The sequence below is a fragment of the Calypte anna genome, chromosome 8, assembly GCF_003957555.1.
Source record: "Calypte anna isolate BGI_N300 chromosome 8, bCalAnn1_v1.p, whole genome shotgun sequence".
Lineage (NCBI taxonomy): Eukaryota > Metazoa > Chordata > Aves > Apodiformes > Trochilidae > Calypte > Calypte anna.
This window is the reverse complement of record NC_044254.1, coordinates 7,039,069-7,058,467: the sequence shown is the minus strand read 5'-3', so window position 1 is coordinate 7,058,467 and position 19,399 is coordinate 7,039,069. Positions and strand designations below refer to the sequence as shown.

Below are 19,399 nucleotides of genomic sequence, written 5' to 3'. Positions count from 1 at the left end.
GCCCCCCGCCAGCCGCGCCCCAGTGCCCGGATGGAGCTGCGCCGCCGAGCCGGGGCGGCCTTGGGACAGGGGCTCGGAGGGTTTCCTCCGCCAGCCGCCACCCCGCTACCACAGCGGGGGGAGCCGCGGAGCCGCAGAGCGGTCCCGCCAAGGCCGGAGCGGTACCGGTGCCGCCGCGGGCACGGGTAGCTGCCCCGGATCCAGTCCCCGCCGCCGCTTCCTGCTCCCGCCCCGCCTCACCATAGAGATGACAAGCGCGGCGTGGGCCGCGGCGCCTGCCGGGAAGGGAGCGGCGTGCGGCGGCCTCGCAGCTTCACCGGGCGGCGGCGGCGCCGAGCCTGAGGGAACGGGCGGGCCGGCGCCATGTCGGGAGGGAGCAGCGCCGGCGAGTGGTGCCTCATGGAGAGCGACCCTGGCGTCTTCACGGAGCTCATCAAAGGCTTCGGTGAGGGGGGGAAACGGGAGCGGGGCCGGGCGCTGGGACTCTGAGGTTCAGAGGCCGTGGCCGTGCTGGTGGCCGCAGCTGCTCCCCAGGCGGTGCGAGCCGCTCGGTGCGTCCAGCGGCGCCCGGGCCGGTTCCCTGGCCGAGGGCCCCGGCGAGGCTGCGGGCGGGGAACGGGGACGTGGAGGCTCAGGGCGGGGAGCCCGCGCTGGTTGAACGAGGGGGTTTGCGGGGAGCGCGGCGGCGAACGGAGGTGAAGGGGAGCGAACGCTTCTCTTGTGACCTCTGCGCGGTGATCCCCGCCCGGGGCCGCGCTCGCTGCGCCCGGAGCTCCCCGCTTCTTAGCGCTGACCTTCCCGGCAGCCCGCAAGGGCTGAGCACCCAGAGCGGCTCGGCCGAGGGAAGCGGGAGGGCCCCGAGCCCCAGCCTGTGGCTGCCCCGGGTGGTGGGTGGCCTGTGGCAGGACGGGCTGTGCGGCGGAGCCCCTGTTATCTGCCGAGGAGCTTGATAAGCACGTGCTGCGGAGGGGAGAGGGACCTGCGGCGGGTTCGGAGGGGTTTTGGGTCGTGCTGTCTGACCCGGTTGCAGAGGCGAGAGGCCTGTGACCAAGATGAGCTGTGGTACTGGGCGGCCTGCGACGGGCTGGTTCGGCTTTTGGAATACTGAGTTTTGTATTGATTTGCCTTTAGTATCTTTGGCAATATCGTTTTCTCGACAGATAAATCTACGCGGGGTTTTGGTCACGGAACCAAAACGCTTTAATACGAGGTTAGACGTTGGTGTGTAATTTCTGTCACAGATTTTTCTCCAAAGTGAAGTCCAGGAATGTTCCTCCTTTGGTGTTTCTATTTAACTAATAGATAAATGTTCTGCACACCGAGTATTTGAGCTTTGGGGGTTTTATCTTGCTAAAGTGTATTGTTTACAGCACTTTCAGTTTACTACCCATAGTCTGGAGCTAGATGTTTAATTTCTGCTTCAGACTAGCTGAGAATGTTTTTAAAAACAGTTTTATTTTCAGCTGAGAAGAGGATGTGGGACGATCAAAGATATGTTAATCTGCTCTTTTTTAAGTTCGTTTATGTTGCTTAGACAACATCACCATACACAGGAGAAATTCCTGAAATAATTTCTTTTGACCAGTCTCATTTGATTGACTTAGCTTTTTAACGATCAAGTTTTAAAGCCTGTAAATAGGCTTTTCTGTAACCTGGACCTGCAAGTTGTAAATGTTACCATAGTTCTTTCCTGGGTCTTTGCTGGCTGTCTCCCTTTCAAATGGGTGGTTGAAGATACCTGTATCTCTCTGTTTTTCAGGTTGTAGAGGAGCACAAGTTGAAGAAATATGGAGTTTGGAACCAGAGAACTTTGAAAAATTGAAGTAAGGCATTTTTCTAAGCCACATGGGTGGATTTACACTTATCTGAAGTCACTGAAAAAATGTGTATGAAACGTGGAGTTTGGTGGAGGTTTTTTTTGTTATTTTTTGCTTTTTCAAGTTCTGCAGAAGTTCGTTAGGGTTTATATTTCATTTAATTTAATACTTGGCAATTAAATTATTTTTCTTAATCCTTTGGTGCTTAATCCAGCTTTTCTGGGTTTGGAAAGAGATGCTGTCAGCAGGTGGAATGTGAAAATAGATTTCCAATAGCTTTGTCAGTGGCTTGCATTATATCCTTGGGCAAATTCTTTTACAGAGTTCTGTACTTTATCTCCCTTCTTCCTCTCATGAGGTTAAATCTGTTCATATATTTTAAGGAAATTAGATCATAGTATTTACACATTTTTATACTCATTTTTCCTTCAGAACGACTTCCATATGTGTGTAAAGGCAAATATAACTGACAATGACTGATAAAATATGGAACTGTTCTGCTCTCATTAGGCAATATTAATTATACTGTTTTGTCCATGATGCGTTTGTTACCTGTGTTCACCTACAAGATTTTAAGAAGAAAATAATCTAACCCAGACCATACACTGTTCCTATGCAGATACACACTTGTAGAGTTACATTTTGTACAGATGGAGTTTGGGCATTTTTTGTCTGATTGAAGATACTTGACAAGTGACACCTGAATGGCAGAAATGTTACCACAAAATATAGTTTTGCTGCCTGTACTGTGTACTTCATCTGATAATTCATCTGTACTGTCAGATATATCTTTCTAGTCTTGAGTGATGGCCTTCCTTCCCATGTACCTGCACAATATATTAACTTAAACACTAATAGTTAAGGAGCATATGTCATTTTTCAAATTGCCTGGGTGGATCCACTGTTGAAAACACCAGCTCAGACTTCTGGTTGTAGCTAGATTTGTAGATTATTTCCTTTAAAAAGATTTTGTTGTTTTATGGGAGTGCTAAATACAGTGCAACGTGCAGCAAAAGCTTTCTACTGTGCAAGACATGCAGGCTGAAATACAAGAGAGTTTTAGTAGAAAACTGAATTTCTCTACTAAGTGAAATACCTTGAATGAGGTTTCACAAGAATGCTTCTTTGAAATTTCATTTATGCATTAAAGGATTATGAAAACTAAATTTTCAGCTCTTGTGTATGACTGACAAATGTTGATAGCTATTTATCAAGTTCAAATGAGTGTTGTGCAACTTTAATAGTTAGGGTAACCAGGCTGAAGACTGATCCTGATTTACAGAAATTACTGACTACTAATTCATGCTGGGATTGTTCAGTATATGGGGAAAGAAGCCTGAAGTATGTTTTGCCTAATTAAAAGACCCCATCTAAAAATGTCAATGCAGGTTTCTTATGTTTAGGAAGAAATAATTAAAAGAATTACTGTACCAGCATACAGTTCAGTTATAGTAGAGATTTCTGGCTTGGTATTTCTCATCAGGACAAGTGATTTATTTTTTTTTCTCATTCGATTTTTTAGGCCAGTGCATGGACTGATTTTCCTTTTCAAGTGGCAGCCTGGAGAGGAACCAGCAGGTTCTGTTGTTCAGGATTCCAGACTGGATACAATATTTTTTGCTAAGCAGGTATGGCAAGTTCAGTATTCATATTAGATATGTCACAAAACATAGCTTTTAATCATGAAACTTAAGCTATTTTTTTTATAATATGTACACAAAAATTAACATTTTGCAAGGAGAAATAACTTTAACAAAATCTGGAAGAGTAGGAGCTGTGTATTAAAAAATGATTCATTAGTAGGGTGTATCAGATTGATCTGTTAAGTCAGAAAAAAAATACCCTGAGTATGGAAGAGTAAGTCTGTTTTTTGTCAGCCCTCTCCTTTAAGAGTAATTCACTCTTCCATGTAATAATTACTTGGTAAATGTTCTCATCAGAATGAGCAAACTTATTCTTTTGAAACCACTTTCAACAAATTCTAGTAAGAAAAGTTTACTTTGATTTTCTCTTTCTTGTATTTCCCAAGTACTCTGCAGCTAGGGCACTATAATTTGAGGGTAGTACTTTGCTTAAAGAGTTCCATTTTTCATGGAAGTTTTAAATATTTAACTCAGAAAGGTGAGTTTTAATTAGAAATTAGAGGAAAAATTGTTTTTGCTAATGTAATCCATTGTGGTTTATTGAATGCAGAGTAGTACTGAAATTCTGTGTTAGCTTTGACAGCTTAATGTGCTTATTGTTTGCAAACAAGAAAATCAGGAGCAAGTAAACAGAATGAAAGTAGGAGTGTTTAATAAATATTTTAGCTCTTTTTCAAGACCTGCTTCTAAATTAGTGATAAATGTACCAGCCCAGACAAGGAATGTAACTGTAAATGTGTGAATTGCAAAGCATTCATATCAAAGGGCAAATCCTTAGGCTTTCTGTGAAGACTGACACCCAGTCTGGTTGTTGTTTATGGGTATGTTGTTTATTATTTTCTTTTTACCCCATAAATGCAGATGCATTTTGTATTTATAGTCAGGATATAAATGTCTTGAGACATTTCTAGTAAAAAGTAGAGGAATATGGAGAATGATGGAAACATGAGGTGTATCTAGCTCTCCTGGCTACACTGTACACGTGCTTCTGTTGTGCAAATACCCATCTTTAATTTGTTTCTTTTATAATCACATTAGTATTTCATGCTGTTTTGGATTACTGTATTCCTTCATCTTTTTTATACCCTTTTTTTTTCATTATTCCCCCCCTGCAGCTCTTGAGTCCTGTCACCATTCTTCCCATATAATGATAGCAGCAGTTTTGCCAAGAGTCTTTCTAGATTGCTACATCTGACAGACACAGGCTTATGGTGTGATTTCTACCTAATCACACATACTCTTAGTGAGCAGTACCATGTGGCTGAAGAATAGTCTTGATGCCAAGAACCTCAGGAAAAATTCTTGGTATAACTCTTGAAGGGTAATTATATGGCAGAAGTAAATTTTTCTAAAATGAATCCAGAGAGGTGTGGGTTGTTAAGTTGAAGGCAGCTTTATCCTCATTCAAGTGATTTCATCTTCCCTCCTGTGAGTAGATGAGGTTCTGGAATTACTGTTCTTGGGGATGCTGAAAAGTTTCAAAGGTTTGTCTGCTTGCTTCCCTTTTGGGTTGTTTTTTCCCCTCTCTGCTTCCCTTTCTAAAGCATGGCAGTGTGTTTAAAAGCAAGTAGTGAATTTCAGCATGGGAAGTAATTTCTAGAAGTGTTCACTATTTTGAAATAGTAATACCTGGTTATGCTGCTTGATGGCATGGAATATATGTTTTGAAAGTAACTTGCAAAGAGTTTGGGGTTAGAATATCTCTTTCATGATTTAGTATTGTCTGTTACTCAAGTGCAGTGGCTTAGCAAAATCAAAACATTTCTTGTAGGCATATATGCCTGGACTGAGGGCTCATGACTGAACAACCAGTAAAATAGCAGCAAAGAAGTTAAAATAGAAAGTCATCAGATAAATATAAAAAATGGTTCATTGCATTTTGTAGGGATTTGTAATGCCAGTTTAAATCTGGTGGCTTTCACCTTGGAGGAAGTTTGCCTTGCTTAGAGATCCCACTTGACACACTACATTATGATGGAGAGTATTCTCTCAAGCAAATCATTCATCTGATGATTTGGTGCTGATGAGAGCAGGATGTCTTGGCCCTCCCAGCCTGTTTTGTTTTGACTTCATGGTTCTATTCATCTCTTGCAATGTCTTAGCTCATCACTGAACTTCCATGAGCCAGTGCAGCCCATCAGGTAGCAATTATCTGTCCAGTCTCTGTGTGTATTTTCTGGGCTGTCTCATGCCCTGTTAGAGATGCATTTGTTCAGTGAGTCTGCACAGACCAAAGCTGGCAAAAGGTAAGTGAGAGAGGACAGGAGTTTCTATACAGTAGTGCTGAGGTTATTGCACTTCTTGAAACTGCAGTCTGCAAATCCTTTTGAGTCACCCAGGAGCACAAGGGAAGGGAGGCATTAATAACAAATATTTTTATTGTAAAAGAACATCTCTCAGCTCCCATGCAGCTGGGCTTAAGTGTGTTTTAATTTCCTCTATGCATGTTTAAGTCCAATTTTATGGTGGGTTTTGCTATCTTTCAAGAAGCTTTTTCATATGTCAAGACTATTTGGTTTTTTTGTAATCACAAAAGTGAGGAGTTAACTGTATGTTCATTTGTAGGCTGGAACCCCTAAACAAATTGATTTATATTCTGGCTTAGCAACATTTTTGAGGCATTTAGGATTATTGGTCTGTTGAACTGTATCTTCAAAATAGAAGTGACACTGGAGTGCTGAAAATCTCAAGAAGGCTTTGTCTCTCCCTTCCCATTCATTTTTTTCTTTTAAATGTCACCATGTAAAGAAATCTGATACCACCCCTTTTACTGCAGTGTCATTCTGAATCCTGTATGAGTAAGACTAAGTAACTGTTAATATGTAGCAATGGTTTAGTATGGAAATAAATGTGCCATTACAGCATGGCTCAGTTGCTGTTCAATTTTTTAATTAAATATTCTTTTTTAAAACTTTAATTTTTGGAGGGGCAAACTTCAGTTTGTGAAGGGCTACTGCTCTCAAACCATGTCTAGCAAAACATCTTTAAAATTGAATTAGGAAACAATTTTAATAAGAAGCTTGTGTGAGCTCACATCTTACTCATATCCTGTGCTTAGCAATGTTGTTGAATTCCAAATGACAACTACATCTTGTTCAAAGTCAGGAGTATATGGAGGGGGGGTGCTGAATTTTGAAGTCTAATATGCATGTGTATTTAAGGAATTTTTTAAATGGTCACTTTTATGTTCACTCATGTTAAATTTGGCCTCCCTGTTATGCCTAGGTATGATTTGGTCCTCTATTTGAGGCCACAGAACCCTGGATGGTCTTACATACCCTTTGAGCTAGGATACCTAGGCACAATGAGGTGAGTTAAGGATACAGCTTCAGCCTTAACTCTGAATTTCCTGATTTCTGTGTTGCTTAAGTAGGCTCTTGTTCTTATTTTTACACACAGTGGCTACATGATTATACCACTTTGTGTATTCCTCTATTTTCAGCACTGTTCTGAGTAGCTGCATTTTGTGCTGGTCACTTCCAGCAGAAGTGGAAGTGGCTTTTGACAAAAAAGAGTGACATTTTTGCAGAATTGTGTACTAAAATTTTTTATTTTAATAGCCTCTTCAGGTTTTATTACAGAAGTATTGGTCTCATGCCTTTGTTATGTGCCATGTATTCATTTTCTGCTGCATTGTGGTGATAGAGCGTTGCAATTGTGACAATAAAATATTAACTTCATTATCTGGGAATAAAATCAATATCCCTTCAGAAGGCAGATCTTCAAATTAGGTCTTTGTTATCCTTGTTCAACTACTGGAAGCCCATTTTATGTATGTTTTAACACTTCCAATGCTTCAGTTAATTTCAGACTCAGATTTTTTTACCTTTTTCAGGTTTGGTAATATTAAGATAGTCCAGAAATCTGTGTTAAAGCTAAACTTGGGATAATAACTTAGTAAAATCAATTTGCAACACATCTAATCAAAGTCAGATATTTTCATTAATGGACTATAACTGTGGGAATATTATATTTTTATTCCAAAGGAATAAGAAATTCTCTTTTTTTCCTATAAGCTAAGTTTCACAGGTTTTTTGAGATAATCTCACTAGTGTGCATGTGTATCTGTATATATGTATTATTTTCTTTCTAGTATTAAATATACCTTGTATCTTTGCTAGCAAAATCTTCCAAATACAGATGTCTGGTTTGTGGGGAGTCCTGATTATGGATCAGTCAAATACCTCACCAGGACATTCTTAGAAAGAAATACACAGGCAAATGTTGGAATTCTTGGACAAACAGAGAAAATCCTCCAAAGTTTCCTCAAATCAAGATAAAAATCTTTCTGGGAAAACCTGTGTATATTGTCAAGGTATTTAAATGCAGGAAATATGCTGAAGTAAGAGAATACATTGTAAGAGATAAATTGAAAATCAGGATACATGAGTATCCTGACCAGTTTTTCTAAAAACTCATTAGCTTGTGTGGGCTGGCTGTGTGCACTGGCAGGGTGCTGTGCCTGTGTGACAGATAATCCTTGTGCTCCTCAGCATTTGGTACTGCATTCACCTCCTCCTCACCCTGCCCATGGACTGCCCCTACCTGGCTACCACCTCCTTCCACCTTGGTAGTTCTCTCACACAGTCTAGATGCAGGAACACCCTGTCTTGTTATGCACATCACTGACACTTGCTTCTCCTCTTTATCTGCTCTAGGACTCTTCTTGCTGCCTTTTCCTTACCTCCTGCCTTTCACTTTCTGAAGAGTACTTGTAGTTCTGTAATGTATTATTTCCTTTTCAAATGCTGGGGGCCACTGGTCCAAGATCTGCATCTTTTGCTTATTGTTTTCTAGCAGTATGACAAGATTGTTTAGCTTGGTCCTTAAATACTTAAGCAGACTCTTATACTGTAGTTGGCATACAAAGATAGATCTATACTGGAAGGCAAATACTTGATGAGACCACAAGTTTCCTGCTGAGTTTAATTTTTTCCTCCTGTTTTTGCAGTTTCAGGCTTCTGTATCCAGCTAGTCCCACACAGTTTGTGTGTTGATCTTGCCCCTCGACACCGAATTTCTCTGAATTTCTTTTCCCTGTTTTTTGAAGCAGTCATTGGTTAGTGGTCTGCTAGAGAAACTGATTGTTCAACCTTGATGTTTCAGTGCAAATAGTTACCATTAGTGCTGCCTCTCCATAAAATGTCCTGTATTCATTATCACTTAAGAAGTGTGGTTTGTTCTAACAACCCTCCCTCCATTGTGTTAGCACTGTTCCAACAGTTCTTCACTGCAGGTTTCTCTACCTTCTTTTCTCCTTTCTCTATCAGCTTAATCACATTGTTCAGGTAATCCACTTGGGATCTTCCTGCTTTCATCCTGGTGCTACTTTTAAAACTGCCTCTGATACCATTTTCTGCTCATATCTCAGAGAATTCATCGTTCTTGATTCCTTTTCCTGTATTACAGTGTTCTCAAACTGCCATGCAAGTAGCCTGTGGTTTTTAATTATTCTGCTGCTGTTCATTATTCCGTTACTGTTGATGAATTTTCCTTCTGTATTGGTCATTTTGTAGTTGTGTGAGCTCTACTCTTTAGCTTGCGTACCTGCAGCGCTACAGGCTGGGGACAGAGTGGCTGGAGAGCAGCCAGGCAGAAAGGGACCTGGGAGTCTGCATTGACAAGAAACTGAACATGAGCCAGCAGTGTGCCCAGGTGGCCAAGAAGGCCAATGGCATCCTGGCCTGTATCAGAAACAGCGTCACCAGCAGGTCCAGGGAGGTGATTCTTCCCCTGTACTCAGCACTGGTTAGGCCACACCTCGAGTACTGTGTCCAGTTCTGGGCCCCTCAGTTTAAGAAGGATGTAGAGGTCCTGGAACAGGTCCAAAGGAGGCAACCAGGCTGGTGAAGGGACTCGAGCACAGGCCCTATGAGGAGAGGCTGAGAGAGCTGGGGCTGTTCAGCCTGAAGAAGAGGAGGCTCAGGGGAGACCTCATTGCTGTCTACAACTACCTGAAAGGAGGCTGTAGCGAGGTGGGAACTGGACTCTTTTCACAGACGACCTTCAACAAGACAAGAGGACACAGTCTTAAGTTGTGCCAGGGGAGGTTTAGGTTAGATATTAGAAAGAATTTCTTCACGGAGAGGGTGATTAGGCTATGGAATGGACTGCCTGGTGAGGTGGTAGATTCTCCGTCCCTGGAGACATTTAAAAAAAGACTGGATGTGGCACTCAGTGCCATGGTCTAGCAACTGCTCCGGTGGGTCAAGGGTTGGACTAGATGATCTCTGAGGTCCCTTCCAACCCGGCTAATTCTATGATTCTGTGCAGCTGAATTCAGGTCTCAGTTGCTGTGATCTGTTCTGTATGTCTAGTTGACTGTCTTGATTACCATTTAAGTCAACTGGATTGTATTTTTCTTAATTTAAGAATAGCTTTAGTATTTCTTTATCAGCTGCACTCTACAGACATAATCTGAACTGAACATGTCGTATAGAAAGTATAGAAAATAGATATATGATGTAGATTATAGTATTAACATAGTAAGTTTTTCTTTGTTAGGAACTTAGGAACTAACTTTTATTGTAAACAGGTTGGTTGGTTTTAGTTTTTAGTTTCTTTCTCCTTTCTTGTTGGAAGTGGTTTCACATCCACAGCCCTGAACTAATTTTAATTTTTTTTAATGCAAAATAAACTGCCTCTCTCCCTGTGCTAAGTTTTAAGTAGCACTTTCAATTGCAGAATAGACTCAGGGACTGAAGGTTCATTATTCCTAGCTTGTAGGTCACTGAGAAAAAGATGTTAATATGAAGTCTTTCTTGTATTATGGCAATATATATTGTATTACACTGTTTGATTATTGTGGTTTTAATTAAAAGATTATATTAAATAATCCTTATAGGCTCTCTCTTCAAATACTGTATTTTATTTGGGTATTGCTAAACAATATTAAAGACATGGCTGTAATGTAAAGAGGGGGTTTTTTATATTTGCTAAAAATGGAATATTTAGTGCTTAAGTCTAAGGAATAATGTCACCCAAGTAAATTAAATGTTGGGTTCAGAAGGATAGGTATTAGAAATTACAGATCAAGAAAAAAATCTAAATTTTCTATGGCTTCTTATTCTGCAAGCTACCTCAAAAAAATCTTTACATCTTGGAACACCTCTAAATTTTAGTAGTTTACCCCTGGAATATTTGAGATTTTTTTGTCAAATGCAACTTTTTAATAGAAATTCTAGGTTCCATAATATTTTTATTAATCCAAATTTTTAAAATATTTTTCTTTCCAACTCTTACTCCTGGTAGGAATTCCGATTATTTGAAGGACATTGTCTTGGGAGAGCTGATCTTTTTTGTTTGATTGGTTGGTTTTTGTTTTTTTTTAAGACCACAGATGTAATAATGTAATTTGGGCAGCATGCTTTGAATAGTACTTTATTTGTTTTTCCACTGTGATCAGAGAGTTCCTGTATTTCTTCTGTTTTCCTCTGCTAATCACTTTAGGGAGGTGGTGAAGCAATGGAATGACAGTGTATAAGTAGAGGTATAGAAGACTGAGTTTATTAATTGTATTTGACAGCCATCCAGCATTAATTTTATTAGTTTCCTATAGCCAAGGCTTTTCTGTGGCTACTCCAACTAGATTTGCTACCTATTTTGGAGTGAATCTTGAAGGTGAATCAGCATAGAAAGTGTTATTAATGAAAAATATTGTCTATCTTAAATTAAATTTATATCATTACTACTGAACAAATTCTCAACACTTTTTTTCTAGGTAATCAATAATGCTTGTGCTACCCAAGCCATAGTAAGTGTGCTGTTGAATTGTGCTCATCAAGATATCCATCTAGGAGACACTTTATCAGAATTTAAAGAATTTTCACAAAGTTTTGATGCTGCAGTAAGTGCCAACTATATTCTGTATTTTAAGCATTATGGTGTCATTTCTACATTGGCTTACAATTTAATTTTGTTACTCATTTTCAGATGAAAGGTTTGGCACTAAGCAACTCAGAAGTAATTCGGCAAGTTCACAACAGTTTTGCCAGGTAACACATGTTTTTAAACCTAGGTAAATTTGAGCAAATTCTTTTTCATCTCAATTTTTTTTTTAAATTTCCTTTGCAGACAACAGATGTTTGAATTTGATGCAAAGTCTTCAGCAAAAGAAGAAGATGCATTTCACTTTGTAAGCTATGTTCCTGTTAATGGACGGCTGTATGAACTCGATGGCTTAAGAGAAGGACCTATTGATTTAGGTAATATTTTATACTTTTTTCTAAACATTCTGCATTTCAGCAATAGCTAATTACAACACATAAGTTGTTTGTTAATTAAGCATATCTGTGAAGTTCTCTTATTGTGCTATTCAGGCTAATCCTTCCTTGCAGACATTTAGACTGTTTTATTTTTGTTGATCTGAAAAGGAAATTCCCATTTCCTCCACATCTCTGATTACCCCTCCTTCCATTCAGTAATCAAATGAACAGGCCGTGCAGTCCAGTAATGCCCTTCTTGGATGTTTGCTCTTCTTACCTGAGGAGATATGTTGTTGTTCTGAGCTGTCTGTAACAAAAGCTGGTAAAACTATAATGTTTTGGCTTTCTTTACCAACAAGTGTGCAATTCCTTTTGTTAAGATTTTTTCCAATGTCTTCTTTAATGTGGGATTGTCCCCCAAGACAATCCCCATGTCATGTTTTCAAAGCTGGTTTGTTTTTTTTTCCTATGTTCATTATAAGCTATGTGCAAGTGGATGCATGTAACAGTTGACTTCATATACTTTTTATGTTTCATTTTATAGTATGTGGTTGGTGTTTACACTTTTTCTTCTTAGATGGCAAATATTTTGCCAATCGTTTAAAAAAGAGTAGCTACTTTTAGCACAGTGTTTTTCTCTGTTAGACTTGTTCCTGGTTTGTGTTTTACAGTCTGTCTTTACTTGTGCCATCTTATGTCTTGAAAAGCTCTACAATGCCAGTTATGTGTCTGCACTTTTTTTTGACTCTGATACAATCTCACTGTGTTCCACACTCGATTTCCAGACTGTTTTCCCAGTTTTCTTGACAGTCATATTTATTTTCAGGCTGAGTAATGGCTTGCAGCTATATTTCATCTTTAGTCTGGCTAGAGGGAGTATACAGTCTGCAGACCTAACATCATAGTTTTTTGTGGCCACAAGATTGAGTCTCTGTTTGCTTTTAAGGTCCTCAAATTGTTATAGAGGCATTATGAAGTTACAAAATCACCTTTTAGTTATGCTCTTGGTCATCTTAAAATCAAGTTACCTATCATACATTCTTTATACCTTTTTCTGTGGTGAGTTGTTAACACTGTATTTCATCTACTCAGTATTAACTATTTTGTCTGAATGGAACAGCTGTAACTATCCATCCTTTTTTGTTTTGCTGTCTACTTTTATGTAGCCATACCAACTGACTTCTGTCATGAAAATCTTATAACCACATGCTATTTTCTGATGTCATCAAAATAAACATTAAATTGTGAAGGCACGAGCATCTAGTTTTTCTCCATTGCTTTGGCCAGTACGTTATCTAAATATTGATATTAAAAAATGTCTTCCTAAAAAAATCAGAGTAATGTGAGACAGCAGTTGCCAAGGAAAATCTTGTTACACACGTCTCAAGTTGATGCATAAGCCTGAATTATGCAAGTCTTGAATTTGCAATAAATTATGCAAAGAATCACTCTTTTATTATGTTTTTTTCTAGGTGCATGCAATCAAGATGACTGGATAAGTGCTGTACGGCCCGTCATAGAGAAACGGATACAAAAGTAAATAGTCATGATGGTTTTAAAATACAGTGCATTATATATGTTTTTAAATTCCTTATTCTTAAATTTCCTTCAGGCAGAGGCTTTCAGCTGAATTTCTACGGAATTATGCTTAAGGCATAGTTTCTATCTTCATATCACTCTGTGCCTTCAGAACATGAGCTAAATGTGCTGATAGATAAGTCTTAAACATCCTGAGTTCCAGTATGATTAATCAAAGTAGGTATCTGTGAAGGGGGATCCTACTAGTAGTCTGAAAAAGGAAGACCAAGATTATTAGCTGTGTTAGACAGCTGTGGGTCTTTGCTAGTGAAAAACTAAGTGCCATTACCATGGATACTTTGCATATATGCTTATAATTTAAAATACTAGTTAGGTGTATGCATACACTTTTTTTACATAGAACAAGTTTTCCTTAGGTATGTGGCTTGTTTTAGAAATTTAAGCTAGAAAAACACTATAGAAGTTTTCCTCCTTCTTAGCTCTGACCCCAAATTCCAGCCCCAAACGTGTTAGAAATAAAGTTGATTTTATGCCAGTGTTATAAAATAATTTTCAAAGTCTTTCACTTGAAGACTTTTTGGGTTTTTTGATGAGCAAACATTACTACCAATTCATGTTTGGAGAAATCATGTTATGGGAGGCCTGTTAGACTAATGGTGAATGTTCTTAGATGTATGAAGTCTTCAGTGTTTTCTAGCAAGTAACAGTAATGGGAAAGTAAAACCTATTGCATGCAGCAGTTTTGTACATGGTTTGTTATCTGTCATGGTTTTTTGTTAATTATATCTTGTTTTCTTTTTTTTTTTGTACAGTTTCAATTTTTATTTTTTGTGTCCACGTACAAAAATATTGCATTCTTGGGAGAAGGGCTTATTGGGGGTTACATACTGCATAGTGCTCATGTGAGGTCTGATTCTATTTCATGGCAAGATTGGATCTGTGGCACAACTTAATTTAACAGATCCATTTAGATTTTTCCATTAAATGCATTTCCTTGCAAGGAAATAGTGGAAGATGATTAATTTTGAAAGTGTTTTTTTTTCTCTCCTCCTTCCCCATTTAGATACAGTGAAGGAGAGATAAGATTTAATTTGATGGCTATTGTGTCTGACAGAAAGATGATATATGAGCAGAGGATTGTGGAATTACAGCAGCAACTTGCAGAGGTAGGTCATGATGTTTAAGTCACTGGAGTGGTTCTGTAACAATAGTTCTGTGTCTTTGCTTTATTTTTCACCTCCTTCTTTATGTGGTCAAAATGTAGTATCATTAAAAGAAGTACAGAAGGATTATTAGGTATCTGTCCAGTACAATGCTGTGTGGGTGCACTGGTGCAGCTCTGTTTAGCTCTGAGTGAGGTAATTTGAGCTCTTGGTACAGTATGACCATGTCATTGTGTCTCTGTGTCATGACAAACTTGCTGTGCTAGTGGAACTATTCTTTTCCTAGTACCTGAGCTAATCTCTTTATACTAACTGCAGAAATTCCTTGAATATTCCTATAACTGTAAGAAACCAGAATTTTTTCAGTGACAGATACACTCTTAAAACTTTAACTTAAAAAATAAAAAAAATCAGTCATCTCATCCATTTAACTCTTTCTGTTTTGTGGAAGGAGGAGCCTATGGATACAGATCAAAGTAGTAATATGTTAAGTTCTATACAATCAGAAGTTGCAAAATACCAGATGTTAATTGAAGAAGAAAACCAAAAATTAAAAAGATACAAGGTAAGTAACCTTTGTTTTTCTGATTAACCTATTGGGAAAGCTGTAAGAAAATGCCAGCTTCTGTGTCTGTGGGAGGCTGTTGCAACTAACATGAATTGGGTGGGTACCATAAAGAAAATGTTATGTAAATTCATGTTGCATTCCTGAATTTGGGGGTTAATTACCAGTTTGCTTCCTTTTAGCATAAGGCTTACAAGACAGTTTGTGAACGTCTCTGTAGCTCCCTTTGTTTTGCCAGGTTTTTGTATCTTTCTCACGGATTTAATCATTGAGGGGGTTTTGGCTGGTCTGACAAAAAAACATGAAAAGAATTTGTGCCTTAAGCAGTAAAGTCATCTGGCATATAATTTCTTACTGAGAGCTCAGAATTTTACTGCTTCAATTTTATTTTTAGCTGGCTGAAGTTTAAAAAAGAAGTTGAGTTCTTGTTGGGGGGAAGGTTCAACAATAAGGATGGGGTTCCCTATTTAGAATCATGGAACAGAATGATTGTTTAGCCACATAATAATTCTCTTAATGCTTTTAATTTATTTTTAGATTGAAAACATTAGAAGAAAACATAACTACCTGCCTTTCATCATGGAATTACTAAAGACTCTAGCAGAACACCAACAGTTAATACCATTAGTAGAAAAAGTGAGTATATCTTAGCTGACTTTTAAGAAACAATGTATGTCTGTAATTCTTCATACCTTCTACTTAGTATTATAAATTCAGTTAAATATATTGACAGCATGGCTGGCATGGGTTTGTTGCTACATTTATATATATTGCTAGTTTACCTGGTAGTCTCTTGCAGTTTTCAAGTGGCACAGTTCCAGTGGAGACTGGAAATGGTGGCACCAACCAACTTTGCACTTTTATGTAAAGGCAAACTGTACCTTCCCTTTGATAACCTAAATATATATATATTCTTTCTGTATTATATTATATTCTATGTATATATATATATATAATAAGAAAGACAATTCAGCATTGTCTAAACAATCGCATTACAGGGCATAGGGTGCTACAAGAGACAGGTGATGTGAACTTGTCTACTCAGGAAATAAGTCGTCTTAAAATTGGGATCTGTAGCTATATGGTAGAGGTCCCATAATGACTTAATCCCTTTTTGAACTGAGGATTATTTAAATATATACACAGAGAGCTGTGTATGTACAAGATTGATCCTTTTTGCCAACCTGGCCTCTTGAGTTTTGATTTATCCAGCTGCCAACACTAGATGGCAACCTTTGCACAGAGGTTCTGCTAATTGGTGGCTTGAAATTTCTCCTTTTTCTGCTCTTACACAGATTTACTGGCTCGTTGTTTTTACCTTTTTAAGGTGCCAAGCTATTAGCATATATTTTCTATTAAGGCTTGTATTAAGGCTTATTTATCAAAGTGTGACTATCAGTCTGGCAAGTTTTTTTTACACTGTGTGGCTAGGCAAGTACTCAAACTGTAATGAGGTCTGTGCTGACTTGGCTGTCTACTCACATGTATAGACAGTTTCCCTAATTTTTAACTGGCACTGTAAAAGGATCTCTGTATTATAGTGAAGAAAGAGCTAAATATTATTAATGAGTACAATCTTTTGCTGAATTTGCTTAGGAAAGTATGTTTGCAGGCCACTTTTGGCTGCAGTTTTTAATATTTTCCTTCTTTGTGTAACTTTTGTGGAGTTTTAAGCCAGTTTCATGCTAACAGGAGTTATTTATATTATCATCAAGCTTCTTTTACAGTTAAATTTCCAGTGGCCCCATGCAGCTGATAACAGGTCATTCTAAATGACTAAATTAGATCCTGTTCCATTCAATAAATGATAAAGCAGCAGCCTGATGCAGAATGAACAAATTTCCTGACAGAAAGATGGGTAGTATTGCATCTGAATTGTCCCCTCTTCCTGCCTAATCTTTTTCACTAAATTCATAAGGAAGATGATGGTAGTTTTTTCTTAATTTTTCTCAATTTCTCAGCCATCTCATCAACTGATACAAATTATAAGAGAATCTGTAATACCCTAGTGGGAACTTGTGGGGTTTTTTCCTACTCTGTTCTTTTGAAAGATCTAAAAAGTTAAGATCTTGGCTGCTTCAGAGTTTAATTTGTGATAATGACTGAATGTCATGTCTTCTTGTAAAAAAATATTTTTGAAAGGGTTATTCCTGTGTTTAGTGAAATTAATGTGAAGTTATGAAAAATTAAAATTATACTTTAGAAATAGTGCTTTTTTCACCTCTTGTTTTTGCCTGTGGAAGATGCCTAATATTGTAATTTATTTTGTATTATCTATTTAAATCTATATGTATACTTAAAAGGCTTTAAGTAGGATACTTCTAAAGGGCCTATATTTACATTTAAAATGTCTCTTTCTACACCATGTTTTGTTGTATTATTAGTTATTAAATAATATTCAAAGTATGATCTTTGTCTTCTCAGAGCTTAACCTCCTCTCCCTTTGTTTTCTAGGCAAAAGAAAAACAGAATGCCAAGAAAGTTCAGGAGGCCAAGTGAAGATGTCTTTACAAAATGCATACAATTATGTGCTTCTGAAACTGTTTTCATGACAACAAATAAAACTTTTCATAAAACTTTACATTTTGTCCAGCGCAGTTTGACAATTGTAACATTTTGTCTTGTACTGTATGCACGGGTCTGATTTTCTTCCTTCTCTGCATCTTGTGCATGTAGTACTGCTAAGTAATGTTTAGGTTCTCTTCGTCAAGTTCAGTATTTAACAGTCTTTCCAGATTTCTGAAAGCTTGGGAGGTGGACCTAAAAATGTGCAAGGAAAATGTACCCATTTTGTCCCACTTGAATATATGATAATGATTGCAAATGCCAGAATTACAAGCATGAGCTTTCTTTGCTCATCCCTACTAACAATTATAATACTATCCAGTTGTTCAGTGATATACCTTGTGGTTTTGTTTTTATGAAGTATGTGTCTAATTTTTTTACAAAATTGAAAAGTATTAATTCAGTTGTTGAAACATTTGCAAAGACCAGTGTATAATCTCAAGAGATCTGCATTGCTTTAGTAGAAAAAAAAAATAAATATTCCTGTTTTTATTTTGGCAAACTATCTTCTGTGGTATTTTATTATCGGGTAAGATGATTAGAATATGTATTAGAGACCATCAGTGTTGTGACTCTCCTGAATTTGGGTTGTCAAGAAGGCACTCTTGTTTTGGGGAGTTAATGTTCTTGAATACAAGGTAGTACTGTTCTAGAGTATGTTAATTTCAGTCTTTAAATGATAATGGAATATGCTTGAACTGTAGTCCCTGGACCAAAGGGGGATGGACCTCACAGTGGATGGACCTCACTGCTTTTAGTGCTGCTCCTACTTGAACTGTAGGTAAAATGCTTTAGTAAGGACAGTAACAGACCATTTTAGCACTACATAATTACTGAAACACTGTTAGCATATAGTGAATATAAATTTGCTTAGAAAACTTCCTTCCTAAAAGGAAGAGAAAAACCAGAAGCAAGCAAAAGAACTTGGGTTGTTTGGAAGACATTTAAAACCAGTAAGAGACATTTGGTTTGCCTGCTTTGATTTTAAGGAAATACTTTGTTGGATGGTGAGATCCTTTGGTCTTGTAAGCTTGTATGATGAGAATACATATATTTAGAGAATATTTTCAAGCCCAAGATGGAACAAATTTTGTTGGAGCTTCATATAGATTCCATATATATATGTACAGGGTAAAATTTTAGCTGAAGAAGTAAAACCTACTGAGTTCTCTTTACTGTTGAAAGGATCAACCTAAGTCATCATTGTGGCTGGAAAGGTAGGATTTTTCATGAGGTCTGTTTGATCAGGTTGATGAGAACATAAACTGAGTGTGAGTTTCCTACTTGAGTAATTAATTGCAGTGTTGTTCAGGGGAAGGGAAAGAGTTCCTCTGCAAGAGGCAATTGTCTTAAAATTATACTCTAAACTTCTTTTAACCTGCTGAAAAGGTTTGTTTGATGCTTCAAGTGGTAGCCTGATGATTCCTGCTGCACTCTGCCATTCTTGAACGATTTGGTGTAGTGAAATGAGGCAACCAGGTGCCACTAATTGCCAGGGAGTGAGCATGAGCTTGTGTCAAGCCCACCTGTGCCTGATTAGGGCAGGCCCCCACTGCGTTTATTGGCCCCCTGATCCTGCTCATGTGCAGTTGGGGCCCACCCTGATCAGGCACAGGTGGGCTTGACACAAGCTCATGCCCACTCCCTGGCAATTAGTGGCACCTGGTTGCCTCATTTCACTACAATTTGGATACTTTCTAGAGAAAAATTTTGCTGTTCCATAATGGATGTAAACTTAAATTCTACCAGAGTAGTTCCATTCTCCTTTGATTTCCAGACTGGGGCATGGGAAGAAAAAGAGGAAATTATTTTTGCAATTGCAAATTATTGTTGCAATTGTCAACAAATTTTAATAGTAGGGTTTTTTTGGAAATCAGAATAACATTGCAAGCAAACGTTTTGG

General features: G+C 38.2%; 1 protein-coding gene across 2 annotated transcripts; it reads left to right on the top strand.

The window, feature by feature from the left end:
* Positions 1-241: 241 nt before the first annotated feature.
* Positions 242-17,998, top strand: UCHL5 (ubiquitin C-terminal hydrolase L5). 2 transcript variants are annotated; one of them, XM_030454965.1, is made up of 11 exons: positions 242-445; positions 1,760-1,823; positions 3,340-3,445; positions 11,181-11,306; positions 11,393-11,454; positions 11,534-11,664; positions 13,137-13,200; positions 14,267-14,369; positions 14,821-14,931; positions 15,469-15,567; positions 17,386-17,998. In XM_030454965.1, exons 1-11 carry the CDS (start codon positions 364-366, stop codon positions 17,428-17,430), a joined length of 993 nt encoding a protein of 330 aa, XP_030310825.1. In that variant the 5' UTR covers positions 242-363; the 3' UTR covers positions 17,431-17,998. The 2 variants fall into 2 exon arrangements, with proteins under 2 accessions (XP_030310825.1, XP_030310824.1); XM_030454964.1 differs by having other exon boundaries at positions 14,818-14,931.
* Positions 17,999-19,399: the final 1,401 nt, after the last annotated feature.